This window comes from Neopelma chrysocephalum, unplaced genomic scaffold (genome assembly GCF_003984885.1).
Source record: "Neopelma chrysocephalum unplaced genomic scaffold, ASM398488v2 Primary Assembly neopelma1_108, whole genome shotgun sequence".
Taxonomy (NCBI): Eukaryota; Metazoa; Chordata; class Aves; order Passeriformes; family Pipridae; genus Neopelma; species Neopelma chrysocephalum.
This window is the reverse complement of record NW_020897773.1, coordinates 2,299,579-2,312,938: the sequence shown is the minus strand read 5'-3', so window position 1 is coordinate 2,312,938 and position 13,360 is coordinate 2,299,579. Positions and strand designations below refer to the sequence as shown.

At 42.6% G+C, this 13,360-nt stretch overlaps 1 protein-coding gene across 1 annotated transcript in view; it reads left to right on the top strand.

The window, feature by feature from the left end:
* The window catches only part of KCNK12 (potassium two pore domain channel subfamily K member 12), a gene marked incomplete at its 5' end in the record, with an annotated part of 29,325 nt that extends 20,826 nt beyond the window's left edge, over positions 1-8,499 (top strand). Inside the window, one exon of the mRNA XM_027696540.1 lies at positions 2,280-8,499. Within this exon, the coding sequence (XP_027552341.1) occupies positions 2,280-2,316 (37 nt within the window). The remainder of the gene's footprint in view (positions 1-2,279) is intronic.
* Positions 8,500-13,360: the final 4,861 nt, after the last annotated feature.

The window sequence follows — 13,360 nt, the reverse complement described above, 5'->3', positions numbered from 1 at the left end:
ACAGCTCTGGAACATTTCTCTAAATTCTCTCTACTATGCTGTGAAGTTAATAAAAAGGCTTCTGCTGATTCCAGGCAAGAAACAAAACTTAAGCTTATATTCTGAGCCACAATGATCTGCTCTTGGAAACTTCTTTTGAAGTTGTAGGCAAGACCATGAGTAACTAGGTTGGTCACTGAATAAATTGAAGAAGTTGATGAAAACAAACTGGGAATATTAGAAATGATTGAAAATATTTCCATGAAGTTTCATATAGATATTTTACTCTGTTGTTTACTTACTTTACTTTGCTTTGCCTGGGTTTGGGGTAGCCATCATTTTTGCTTTCCTTTAAATTTGTAGTGGTGCAAAATGTTTTGGAATTTAACCTTGGAAAACTAACTTTTAATATGAGGTTTTGCACACGTGAGCCTGCCCAGCTGAAGTATGGCAATGATTGTATCTTTTTCCTGACGAAAAGGAATCAGAGCAGCAGATAAACCATCACACATGGATCTGTATCACACTATAAACGTAGTCACAGCTTTTGTCAAGATGCATTTGGCCAGAAACAGGCAGTGATGATTGTGTTCTGTTTCTACCTGGCACAATCTCACACTTAAGATTATGTGGTATAGTAGAGTCCGCATTCAAGAGGCAGGAGCTTTCTTGATGGTAGGGAGACTCCCCAAGGTCCACGTGTCAGAGTGCCTTCCTGTCTGTGCACTCGTGCTCTTTGAAGAAGCAGGAAGAGTTCAAAGCATTTGGTGATTCTAATTTGAAGCCCACTGAAGGATAAATTTTAGCAGGCTGTGTAGGGGCAGGTCATGGTCTGGAGAAGACTCAAAGACTGCCTGCAGAAGTTGAAAGACCCATTTCAGGGAGGTGCCTTCTAGAGATACAGGGGACATCTTTGGAAACAGCAAAGGCAGGGAAACAAAAGAATGAAAATGTGTTATTTTCCCTTGGGATTACCCCTACAGGTAAATAATCTTAACTACGATGATTTACATGTTTGTTAATTAAAAGTGTGAATGGGATCCTGCTCTGCTTCTGCAGCTAGACTCTCAGGGTTCTATCTGGTACATTTGCCATCATGAGGACTATTACTCCTTAGAAGAGGCCCCACTCTGTGAAGTGTTGTGTAAATCAAGGCAGATGGGCTCTGTCCCAAAGGACTTAGGAGTTTGAATAGATAGGACCCCAAGCCGCAGCAGAATTTGTTATTTTGCACATAAAAACATGTTCAAAGCATTAACATTCTGTGAGCTCAAGAACTCTGCAGGAAAAAAATTGCAAATTAAGGTGGGGGGGTTTCAGTAAGTTGTTTTTAAAGGATAAATGCAACTATGATTAGGGTCCTGTTTAAATATTTGTAAACTGTTGTCAAACTACCTATTCCTGCCTGGGAAATACAGTGATGTAATATGAAATTGTACATACCTCCTCTGTACTTTTTCTGCATCTAGGCAAAGGCAGTCTGTTGTAACATGATTTAAATGTTTCCGAGTCTGTCTGGTACCATCATTTACAGTGGTGCCTTTGCAGGACCCTTTGCAGTTCCTGTTGACCCCAGGGGAATTTGGACCAGGTCCTACAGCTGGGCTTCTCAAGGGATTTGAGCATCTGATTGCTGCTGTATGCACTTAGGTCTAATGTTTATTTATTCCTAAGATCCTTGATACACTCCATTCTGCTTCTCCTAAGCCTCAGAGGCATATAAAGTGCATGCCCGGTTGTTTACCAGTGCCCCTATTTCTTGCAGCACACATATCCCTAGCAGCTGATACAGCTCAACCACAGGGACCCCCAGTTCGTATCCAAGCCCTGTAAAAATCCCCAGCCCCATCTGGCTCAGCAAAGCCAGTTTATGAGAGGGTCAGAGCAAAGTTACTGAGCTGGTTCTCACTGGGAAGCATCTGACAAAGGGTGGCCTTACAGTTCCCTCATATTCAGTGGCCGAAGTATTTTTCAAGGATGCATGAAAACCAAGCTCCAAGTCTCTACTCTTTAGCCTGCTAACACTACCTGGGCACCCATAACCTGTGTGCATGAGTACCTGAGCCAAGAGGACATAGGAGATTTGAGATCAGTCATTCGTAGTCCCTTGTGCTCTTCCTTTAGCATTTTCTTAATGACAATTCCTCTTTAAACTTGCCAGACATGGGCAGCTAATTCCTCTTTGATTGTGCATGGTCCAGCTCGGGATTCCCTGGGGCAGCCTGCTCTTTTGTGAATTAACCCCTAAACATGCACCAATTGCACCAAGTGCAATTCCTCCTGGTATTTCGTTTTCGCAGACAAAGCAGATCCCAGCAATACCTGGACACAGGCTGAAGCACAAGAAATCAGAAGGAAACTGAAGGAACAGAGTGGGACAGTGAAAGCACACTGCACTAGATTGCACTTTCTTTTCAGGTAATTTGGGAGTTGTATTACATTCTTGAAATGTTTTTTTTCTAGGTTTTATTTTTGGATAGCCTTGAAAGAATGCAATTAACTTAGGATTTAAAAGGTCATCTTCCCTAATACAACCCCCTTGCCCCCCCCTGCAGAACAGCAGCAGTGACTCCTAAGCTGGCACAGACCAAGACATCCCAGTTACCTGCTGAGAAGTTGTACAGGCAGTGCAGACCTGAGCTCAGACCCCATGCCCCAGGTTAGTCTTTTGCTGCCTGAGCCCAGGGAAGAGCATTCAGGAGCAGCAGAAAGCTACAGGACTTGGGACTTCTCTGTGAGCCAGCCCTTAGTGAGAACAATGATGGCACAGGTGTGAGCTGGTCAGACAAAGGAGATACCAAGTTCACCTGGCACATGTGCTAATACCTTGCAGATGAAAATTAAAATTTAGGTGAATATTAATGAGGGACAATGACCAAGCAGCATCTTCTCTTTCCCCTTGAGCTCAGGGCAGAACAATTACAAGGAATAGTTTCTTGTGAAACCTGTAGCATTTGGCAAGTTGCTACGTTTACTTCTTGGGGTTTGTCTTACCTGTTTGTGTCTTGGACAAAGTGTGGAGTCAGACTGAGATGTCATCTGTTTCTCTTTGGTTTCTTCCCATCTGCAAAGCACAGTTTTCATTTTGTGCAAAAAATTTAGATCGCTTTTTATTTGCTTGCAATAAGGAAGGACGTCCTTCAGACCATACAGATGTTCAGAGAAGTAATCTCAGTGACCTCAGCTGCAGATGGAAGTTTCTGAAGGAGGAGGCTGCAGTTTGCCTGCCTCCCTGCAGAAGAAGCATTGCACAAGTAACTCCCATTACTGCTAGCAAGGCATACAAATGTTCTTTAGGCAGTGGTTGGGGCCATGCAGCAGGAGGCACAACTGAAAATGCACAATGGATATTTGTGCCTCTTTGATATGTACATGCTAGTTGGCAGCCCAGTTAGCAGCTCTGATTGCAACCAGAATTACTGGTGGAAGACAGGAGAGGTGTAAGAATCACACCAAAGCTCTCTGTGACCATGGTGTCCCAGCACTGCTTCAGCCCTGGCCCTGCGTCTTTTCCCCAGCTTTCTGTGGGTGAAAATTTGGGTGTATTATGACCATTTACCCATATTTCAGTCATGTCTTAGCTTGCTACTGAAAGAAAGACTTATAGCAGTAGAGGAGGTCATATAGCCAGGTATGTAGGCACGGTATAAACCTGATTGCCTATGTGGGATGAATGTATAATTATATGAAAGTTAGCTGTAGCAATGAGACCGTTCACAGTTTTTAGTATTTTTCCAGCCTTTAACTTGAAAAATATTCAGTGACAAATCATTGCAATGAATGTTCGGAGCTAATCTAAACAAAACTATATTTTGCTGATTGCTAGCAAATCTATGGGTATGGCTTCTGCTCTAATTGGATTACTAATGTGCCTTTCCAAACCAATATACATTTGCAATGCTATATTTAAATAATACAATAAATGCTATGTTACACAATAACTTCAATTAGGGCAAATTAATACTTGACTCACACAAAATAACTAATGAACTGTGCATTGCTCATTGTACAACCAATATGCAATTTCTTTTTTTGTGTGTGAATATGTCCACATTCAAGCTCAAATTCTGCTTTCATGAATGCTAGGGAAACAAACTACATTGTAGAAAATAATGGACAATTCCACTGAGATTCCACAAAGGATAAGCATATGAGTACATACACAGTAAATGGTTCATTATGCATGATAAATATGCTGTACAGCAACGGCACTGAGGAAGGACTACTTCAGTTTACACAGCCAGTCTGTGGCTACCAATAAAGACACATGCCTTTTTTCTTTCTCTTTTTGTTTAATAAATAGGTAACATCCACCCTTTAATTAGAATAAGTCTTTAAACCATCAAAAAGAAAATGCAATTGCCCTAAAGTTTGCATAGCCAGAAAGAGGTCTAAAGTTAGATCCAGGTGTGTCCCAGACAGCTCCCAAGCCCAGACTTAGCATGGGATGCAGGTAGGTTTAAAATTGTGTAACATCATCATCCCATGTGTTTTCAGGATTGGGCTCTCCAGCAGGTGGTGCTTTATCAAACAGTCTTAAAAAATACGAAGGTGTTCCCGTATTCCTTTTATACTTTGCAAGATGTAACAGTACTTTTTGAAGCCAGTGAGTCAATGCAAGAGTAATGCTTTTATAACATACAATAAACAATGAGAAAAAATTACTGCTATTTCTGACTCTGCAAATCAAACAGCCAAGTTTTCTCAATGGGTATGATTTCCTATTCCATGCAAGTAAAATTATGTCCAGAAAATTTTTGCTTGTGGTAACATCAATGGACTGCACAGGCAGTGCAATAATTCAGTTCCAATTTTATTGTAAAACCTTAGTATCTGAAAGCACATCTGGAAATGGTTTGCAGATTGTTGGAGGTGGGGAGGGATTGTGTGTGTAAACATTGTTTATTTACAAAAATAAAAAGTACTGTTCTACATATACAAACACATTTTTAGCTCACTGGAATACTACCTTGTTGGATACTCTCTACAAAAATATTAGTTCCAAAGTTCCAGCCAATTTCAGTTATTCAAATCTCAAGATACATGCTCAAAAAACATTCCGGTTTATTGTATTTCTTTTTAAAAGAGCACAGCTTGGTAGGTATCTTTAACTGAGCTGGCATTACTATTTCCTATTACAAGCCTCAGTAGTTTTACTTCTGCAGTTTATTTCACTGGTTTTGGTATTTGCTCACTTCTACATTGAATTATAAAACAGTGATCAGTTCTGTGCTGTTTTCTGGTTGGTATCTCTTTCCTTTTTGTATTGATTGCAAATAGATGAAATATTAACAGCAGCAAAATATCCGGCAAATGTTCCCAGACACACCAAAATTAGTCACTCTTATGAATATTTTTCTTTTTCAAGTTGTTTTGTAAAATCTAAATCCTGAGTATAAATTATGTATCATGGTTGAAATTAGTAAACAATATTTTTCCTACCAACAGAAATCCAGTGAAATATGCTAAAGATTAAGTTTTATGTAATAAGACTTTCCTGTTTCATTTGCCCATTTTATCTAAATTTTTCAAATTCTTAGTCAGAAGTATGTAAATCCCATTTGGAAAATGCCCCGTGCTGTACATTAATTCCTATGAATAGAGCTTCTAAAGGGATTAAAACCAAGCCTGCCTGACTGCTGCAAACAGAATTGCATGTATAAACCTTCAAAACCTTAAATATTTGTACCTGTTTGGCAATTGCAAACTAAGGGCATGCTAATGTAATTCCGGTTCAGGCAAAGAAATGTAAATCACAGAGCTCTACTTGCTGCTAACCACTTTTATCAAAAAGACCACGGGTACACAGCTGCAGCATCAAGGGTAATGTACTGACTCTTGATACTCAAAGATGTTCCTTTGTAGGTTGGTTTGGTGGCTGGGAGTTGGCACTGGGGTGATTAAAGCAGCTTGGCTGGGTGGTGCTGGCAGTCCCTTTTGTTGTGCCTCAGGAGGTGTTTGCCATCACCCCTGTCTGCTGCTGCTCCTAAGGACAGTCCCTGTCTTTAGGCATCACACACAACTGCCCCTGCCCTTGAATCAGGGACAGCAGCTGTGTTGTTTGAATTACCAACATACAAAAATACAGGGAAAGGCAAAAAAGAAAAAAGGGAAAAAGAAGACTGACATTGTATTGAGAGTCTCTTGAGAAGCACAGCGAAGTGCTGTGTGTATAGCCTGTGCTAGACTGTTTCTGGCCACCTTTGAACCCTGGGTTGTTCCTGGAACTGGAGTGTTTGGGGCACAGGTGCAGTTATCAACTCATTTTACATTCCCCCTCTGCATCAGCAAAGCAGTAATCCTCCTGTGATCCTACTTTCCTCATAAAATGGATAGATTTGTTTAGACTTTCATGGGATGACAGCATATATAAATATTGCAAGATGAATCAATTACCAAGGGCTGGTTATATCTGCTAAGAGATCTTTATCAGTAAAAAAAAGGGGAAATTGTCTGACCATCCTACAGGTATAGTGAAGCAACAGAAGAAGTGGTGCTCTGAACAGAAAGTAAGGTGCTAAAATATACAATTGGGCCCCAAAGCTCAGGCATGCACCACAAAATTACATTAGCATTCTTTTCCAATGCTCAATGCACCTGTACCTTGGGGAAAAGCCTTGGTTTCTGCAAGCACCAGGGCAGGCAAGGCTTATATTTTCTGCATCTGCATGAAAGCAAAATGTATTTGAGGCCATGCCTTGGTCTGCATAGCACTCAGGGATGGAGTTGCCTCTGTCCACAAATTTAAGCATGTCCATGGTCCAGAGACCATGAATAGTGGTCCAGTCCCCAACAGAAAATGGATCTGCCTCAAGGTCTCTCTCATTTTTGGAGAGGAGTTGAATGTCATGGCAACCCACAGCTGCCTCCTCTGGCCAAGCTTCCCCTGGTGTGGGATCCATCCCACTGCCAGCCCCTGTGATTGTACTGCCAGGAGACTAGTGCAAATCATCAGCAATGTGCTCATATCCCTGCCTTCTTAATGGACTAAAAACATTGGAAAATAGATAATTTTCTACTTTAATGATCAAAAGAGTGTTGCCCATTATTCACAGCCTACACACAATATGTCATGATTTTCAATTTTCCTGCACTGATCGCTCAGTCCGTTTGACAGCTGACCTTCAAGTGGTCATGGCTTTTCAAAAAAAACCAAACAAACAAAAAACCCAAATGAAAAACCCGAACACCCAATATCGACATACCAGAAAAGCAAAATAATCCTATGTGAGGCGGTGAGGATCTCACATGCAAAAGCTGTGAGCAGAGCTGCCACTGTCCACAGCAACCAGATGCTTCTCCAGCAGTGGGAGAAGCTTGGGTTCAGGAGAGCATCAGCTGGGTGGTTGGGGTGCTGGACATTGCCCTGCAAACAGCTGCAGCACTTGCTGAACCAGTTTCTGCTGCTGTTTTTACACTGTTAGGGACATTTCTCATCACTGGTACTGAAATCCGAGGATGGCAGCAAATCTTACACAAGCTTTTTACTGCCACTGTTGCATATGGGTGTTAACCAGGGACATTTGTAACAACCAAAAGGAGTTTCAGCTGAGCATTGGTCAGAAAAAATAACATCTTGCCAGCCAAAAACAGTTGCAGCAGGTCCCAGTGCCCAGCATCACTCAGCATTCTCCCAAAGAGTTGAACTATACAGAGATTACCTAAATAAGCCAAAAGAGGTGATATGCTCTAAGAAACAAGTGCTGCTCTTGCCTGAATCTGGAGTAACTTAGTTGAATTGCAGGTAATAAATAGCCCAATTAAACAGATGTAATGACTTTTAAATGTCTGCTAGAAGTCAAAAGGAGATGGATGCATTTTTCCAGCACAATTTCAGTTGTGTTTATCAAGTCAAGCGGTAAAATGAAGAAGCATAAGTTCCTGTAAATTGGTGATTAGAAAACATAGATTTTTACTCTCTTTCAGACGATGCTTCCTGGCAGAACATTAAACTGGAATAAATGTCAAGATTGAAATCTGTTTAAACAAGTGGCAGTTTTTAAAATGCTTTAATTCTGGGTTGACAGGAACTTTGCCTCCAACACATACCGTAATTGTGAGTGCTCTTGATGAATCAGTCCCATTTTTTATGTCAGCTCAGGATTTTTCCACTATAAGATCTTTGAATGAAGAGGACTAAAAGCCATATACAAAGCCAATTAGATACAGATCACACTTCTACTGGTACATTATATACAATTTGCAAACAAAAATGGGTATTTTGGGCTTGGCACCCCTTCATTCACAGAAGCATGGTTATGGACCTAGGAGGCAGAGACAGCTGATGTGCAGCCACATAGCAAAGCAGTGCAGAGATGCTGGGGAAGGATTCTTAGAGCTGGTGGTTAATGACACTGTGGAAGAACCCACTGATGGTGTTTGGGGAACATTACTGTGTGTTTTTAATGCTGTGATACATGGTCAAGTATGAATTCTGTACATCTGGGAGGATGTCAAATTCCAGGTGACATTTGGAATGTTGCAATTAAGTTATTACAAAGACTTTTGAAATAAACAGGAGAAAAAAAAATGTTGCCTGGGATGTGTATGTGAGTACTGTTTTTTTCCTGAGCATGGAGAGTGGGAGGTGAGGCAGAAGCCCCTCCTGGCTGAGAGATTCCCTTGTAAATGTATGGCCTGGAGACCTCAGAGCCATAAGGGGAGACCCCAGAACTCCACAGATGCTGACTAAACTGTGTGTGGTCAAACAGAGCCAGGCGGGATAATAACTGGTGTGACGTGCTTCTAATGTACAGGATGGTCATCTGTTGAATTTTGCAGCTGAGTTAAATTTTGCCTTTGCTTTACAATAAAAGAGAGAGCAGATGGAAACTGTTTGCTCTGTAAACAGTTATAAGGAACTCATGATATATCCCCTCTCCACAGCTTCCATTCGAATCAATAGGATCCATCTGTACAAGGTATTAAGATAAATCCTGGAAATTTTGGTATTGACTAGAAAGGCCCTTACAAGATCAATCACACAGCAAACAGAGAAATGTCACTGCACCAAACGCTGAGGCTTGCTAATCCTGCTAGATAACATGGACCTAAAGTGCAAACCTTTCTGGTTTATAAACCCAACTAAAGCCCCTACTGCTGTCCCCAGTTCCTCAGCTAATAAAAACAAGCCCTGGAGAGAGCTGGTGCTGGGCCCATGCTCTGGAGGGCACCTGCTGCACCTGCTGCTGCTGGGACACCCCAGCCAGTCACACAACCTGCAAGGGCTGGTTTGACAGCCTTTCTTGCCAAAACACACACAACTTATTTTCCTGGCAGAAAGGATAAGGGCTGAAGAGTTGTAGCCACCAGAAGTTATGCTGGGCCCAGCAGCAAAGAGGAAAGGGAAGACGTTGGCTGTCTAGCACTGATTCCACCGATGGTAGGTGTCCTCAAAAATGGTGTGCTGGGAGTCCAATTCCCCTAGGATTTATTCAGGACCTCCCATGTTCAAAGAAGTTAAGATTTTGGAATATTTTAATTTCTTCAGAATTCCAACCATAAAGTTCTCCATCATAGGGTAAGGGGGAAAATCCTACTAATCTGGTAAATACTCATATTTTCTGCAAATACTTTTTTTTTAAAACTAACAATTACACTTTCTACACCACTCCATTTTGATGTTACTGTTCTGGTACCTTACTGGTTTGCAAATGTGTCCTTTCCTGGGGAACCACCAGGAACTGCCACTACCTCAGCTCATTTCCTGATGGGAAAACAAGAGGCACTGAGCTCTGCTCTCCAAGAAGGCAGCAAAGCAATTGAGGGGAAGAGGAAACTCACCTGGATGAGCAGCACCAGCAGCTCCAACAATTGCTTTCAAGGTCTCTCAAGGGCCTCATCCTGGTGTAAGCAAAAGGCCACTGAGAAAGTGTCCAGCCTTGGTGTGTATTAGGAGGTGGGAGAAGGCAACCAGCTCTCTGGGAGACAACTTCCACTGTGTCTGCTGCTGGTTGTATCTGCTGCCCTCAGGTCTGGGCTGGCTCACTCAGACCCTTGGTGGCCCCTCTAGGAGCAGATACAGGGCTGCCAGTACCCAGCCAGAGCATATATCTGCCTACAGGCCCCCCAAAACTCTCTCCAGAGGCAGGAGGGTAAAAATAGCCCTTACTCCAATTTATTGCAAGGAGAATTCAGCCCTCTCATAATGGCTGCATTTATATTTATGTTTATGTTTACATTTACATTATGCTACACTACTAGGTGTTTACTGAGATGATGGGGCTGCCTCAAATTCCCAAATGTGTCCCTGGGATTTTATCACATGCATGTACTGGTACCGGCTGATTGTTCGGGCTGTCTGCCGGCATGTCACCACTGTGCCACACTGGCTTCCCCCTGTTCCAGCACACCCCACAATGGGCATATGTGCATTTCTGACACCTCCATCCTGCTCCCACCTAACTGAGATGTGACAGAAGGTGTGGTCTTAATTTGGAGAGAAGCAAGTGTGCTGGACAGGGCCCTGCACAAGGGCTGGTGTGTACATGGTGAGGCAGTTACAGACGATTCATTAGACCCTGTGCAGTGGGATTTGGAGTTTAATTATGTGTTAGGTTTTTCAGTGGTTCCAGCCACCGAGCTACAAACTTCACTGAGTTAAGATGACTGTTGCTGGGTTTTTCTGGGACGGAGTTTCATTGTCCTTCCATCTCCAGTGGGCATCTGATCACACACAAAGAAACACACTGTGACACCTTGGAGGTGCTGGAGCAAGTCCAGAAGCTGGTGGCAACAAAGCTGGTGAAGGGTCTAGAGGGTAAGTCCTGTGAGAAGAGGCTGAAGGAGCTGGGGTTGTTTAGCCCGGAGTAAAGAAGACTCAGGGGTGACCTAATCACTCTCTACCACTCCCTGAAAGGAGGTTGCAGCCAGGTGCAGGTTGGCCTCTTCTCCCAGGCAACCAGGCTGAGAGGACATAACCTCATGTTGTGCCAGGGGAGGTTCAGATTGGACATCAGGAGGAATTTCTTCATAGAAGGGGTTGTTAAACATTGGAATGGACTGCCCAGGGAGGTGGTGGAGTCACCATCTCTGGAGGTGTTCAAGAAATTACTGGATGTGGCACTTATTGCCATGGTCTAGTTGACAAGGTGGTGGTTGGTCAAAAGTTGGACTCGATGATCTCAGAGGTCTTTTCCAACCTAACTGATTCTATGATTCTGTGATTCTCTCTATACTGTATCCTAAAAGTACATTTTGTGCAACTATTACATTTATGTAGGAAGATTACATAAAGGTTAAAATCCACCTCACCCTGGTCATGTAACCAGTTATTTTGGTGGAAATGACGCTATTTAAATGAGTGATCCAAAAAAGGTTTCACCTGAAATACCCTTGAAATGTGCTATAGAAGTCATTAAAGCCCTCACCATGCCCTCTGTTTGTCTCTTTGCTTTTATCCAGTTTAATTGGTCTCTTACCCCATTTATTCCTCTGCTTCCAGATCTTCCGTTTCCTTCCCACTGCTTTATTCTCCCAAACTAATTCAAAAGCTGTGTGTGAACTTGTGACCTGCTGAAATCGGTGACAAAACTTCCTTGGCTGAGCTGATCACCACACAGGTTCTAAAAATAAATCACACCCTCGCGTTGGCACTAAATGTCCCTGTTCCCCTTCACTCCCCAGGCGATTCCTTTGGAGGATGAAATACCATCACTGGGGGTAGTTGAAAACAGTTCATATCCTGTTAGGATTACAGGTTTAAAAATCTAAGTGCCAGGAAAACGAGGGTTTTGCAGTTTTTGTAGGAAACAAACTCCCACAAGAAACATATAACTTAATTTTGCTGTCAGATGTTCCCACAGACTCCTCTTGAAAGTCAACCGAAGCTGTATTTCTGTGCCTCAAACCAGTGTTTAAAAAAAAAGTAAGATTTATATTTAGATTGTCACCCTCCAGTCATTCAAAATGGTTCATGTGGGAAGTTTTTAATGCTGTGATCAAACCCTTTATTTTGGAATTTATTGGCATTTGAGTGTCACAGCAATACCACTGCATTGGCTTGGAGCCTACTGGTCTTCCTGCAACCCATGAGATCTTGCACAGACTTAAGGTCCCTCTCCGGGAGAGAGGTCATCTGCTGTGTCCCCAAATGGACAAGTGAGCACGTGAGAGAGACCTTCATAAAAAAGATGTTAGGAGTCACCAAAATGGAGAAGAGTTGGCCTCGAGACTCACCTCCTCAGAGTTACAAACTGCTTTCCCTCACAGTGTTATTTTGTTTTATTGTAACCGCAGCCAGCAGAAGCTGCAGCAACATATTTGCACGCCTTGGGACAGATGGGCTTGCAGGGAAGTCTTTTTTCCTGTGCAGTCCTCTGCATGAAAACTTCTTTTTACCTCTAGCACACACATCATGTTGACATCAAGAGAGATGGCTTCCTGAGTGATTCAGCCCTGGAGCAGTGGCAAACGACTGGGGACACTTTCTCTTTAAGCATATTTGCAGAATATGCTTAACCCGACAGCTGCGGGTTGATGTGTGTTGGGCAAAGTTTTATGCCCATATATCCATTATCACCTAAATGTCAATCAGTTGGCAAAATACTGCAAAATACTCTCCCTTCTTATGCTCCTGGTAAACCAGAGAAATGAATGAATCTAGTGCATCCATAACTAATGTGCTTGGGTTTGCTGTGCTAAGAGTGGCCACCTAGTTGCACCTCTTTGCTTTCAGTATGGTTTATCTCCTACTATGTATTACCCTGAGGGCAGGCATGTGCACTAGAGGCAATTTGATACTGATAGACCAGTTCTGTGCCATTCCTCAGCTCTTCTGTCTCCTAACAAGATAAACCCTCCACCCTTGCTGAGCCACAGACCAGTGGCCATCCCTACCCCTTCCTGGAGAAACTGTATGGGACAAGTGACTCCAGGTTTCTGCTCTTTCGTTAGGAAATATGTGGGAATTTGATAGTGTCTTCCCACGGAGGAATTTCTACTAACCTGTGATGTCCAGGAAAGAAAAACTGTTGAGCCTAACACATTACTGCAGCTTCATGATATAGCAAAATAAGTGATGAAATCAATGGAGGGACCAAACCCAGGAGGATTCCTCTGGGATAACATGAAGGGGTCTCCTTGCTCTATCCACATGCCTTGGGCTCTCCCCAGCTCACTCCTGCCTGGTCAGACAGGGTCTGAATTCTCCTGCACTCCTGGCCAGAGACATGTCTGTGCCAGGAGCTGCAACAACTCCCTGTCTCATTACATCAACTGCATTTGCAATGCAAAATCAGACCAATTCATCTAAATTATACTGGGAGAGAAACACTCATTACTGAAATCTGATGGTAAAAACCATCAGCAATCGAAAAGGAACAAGTCAATACTGGATGAGATTGTTCATACCCATATAATCATGTTGAATCTTTACTCTTGG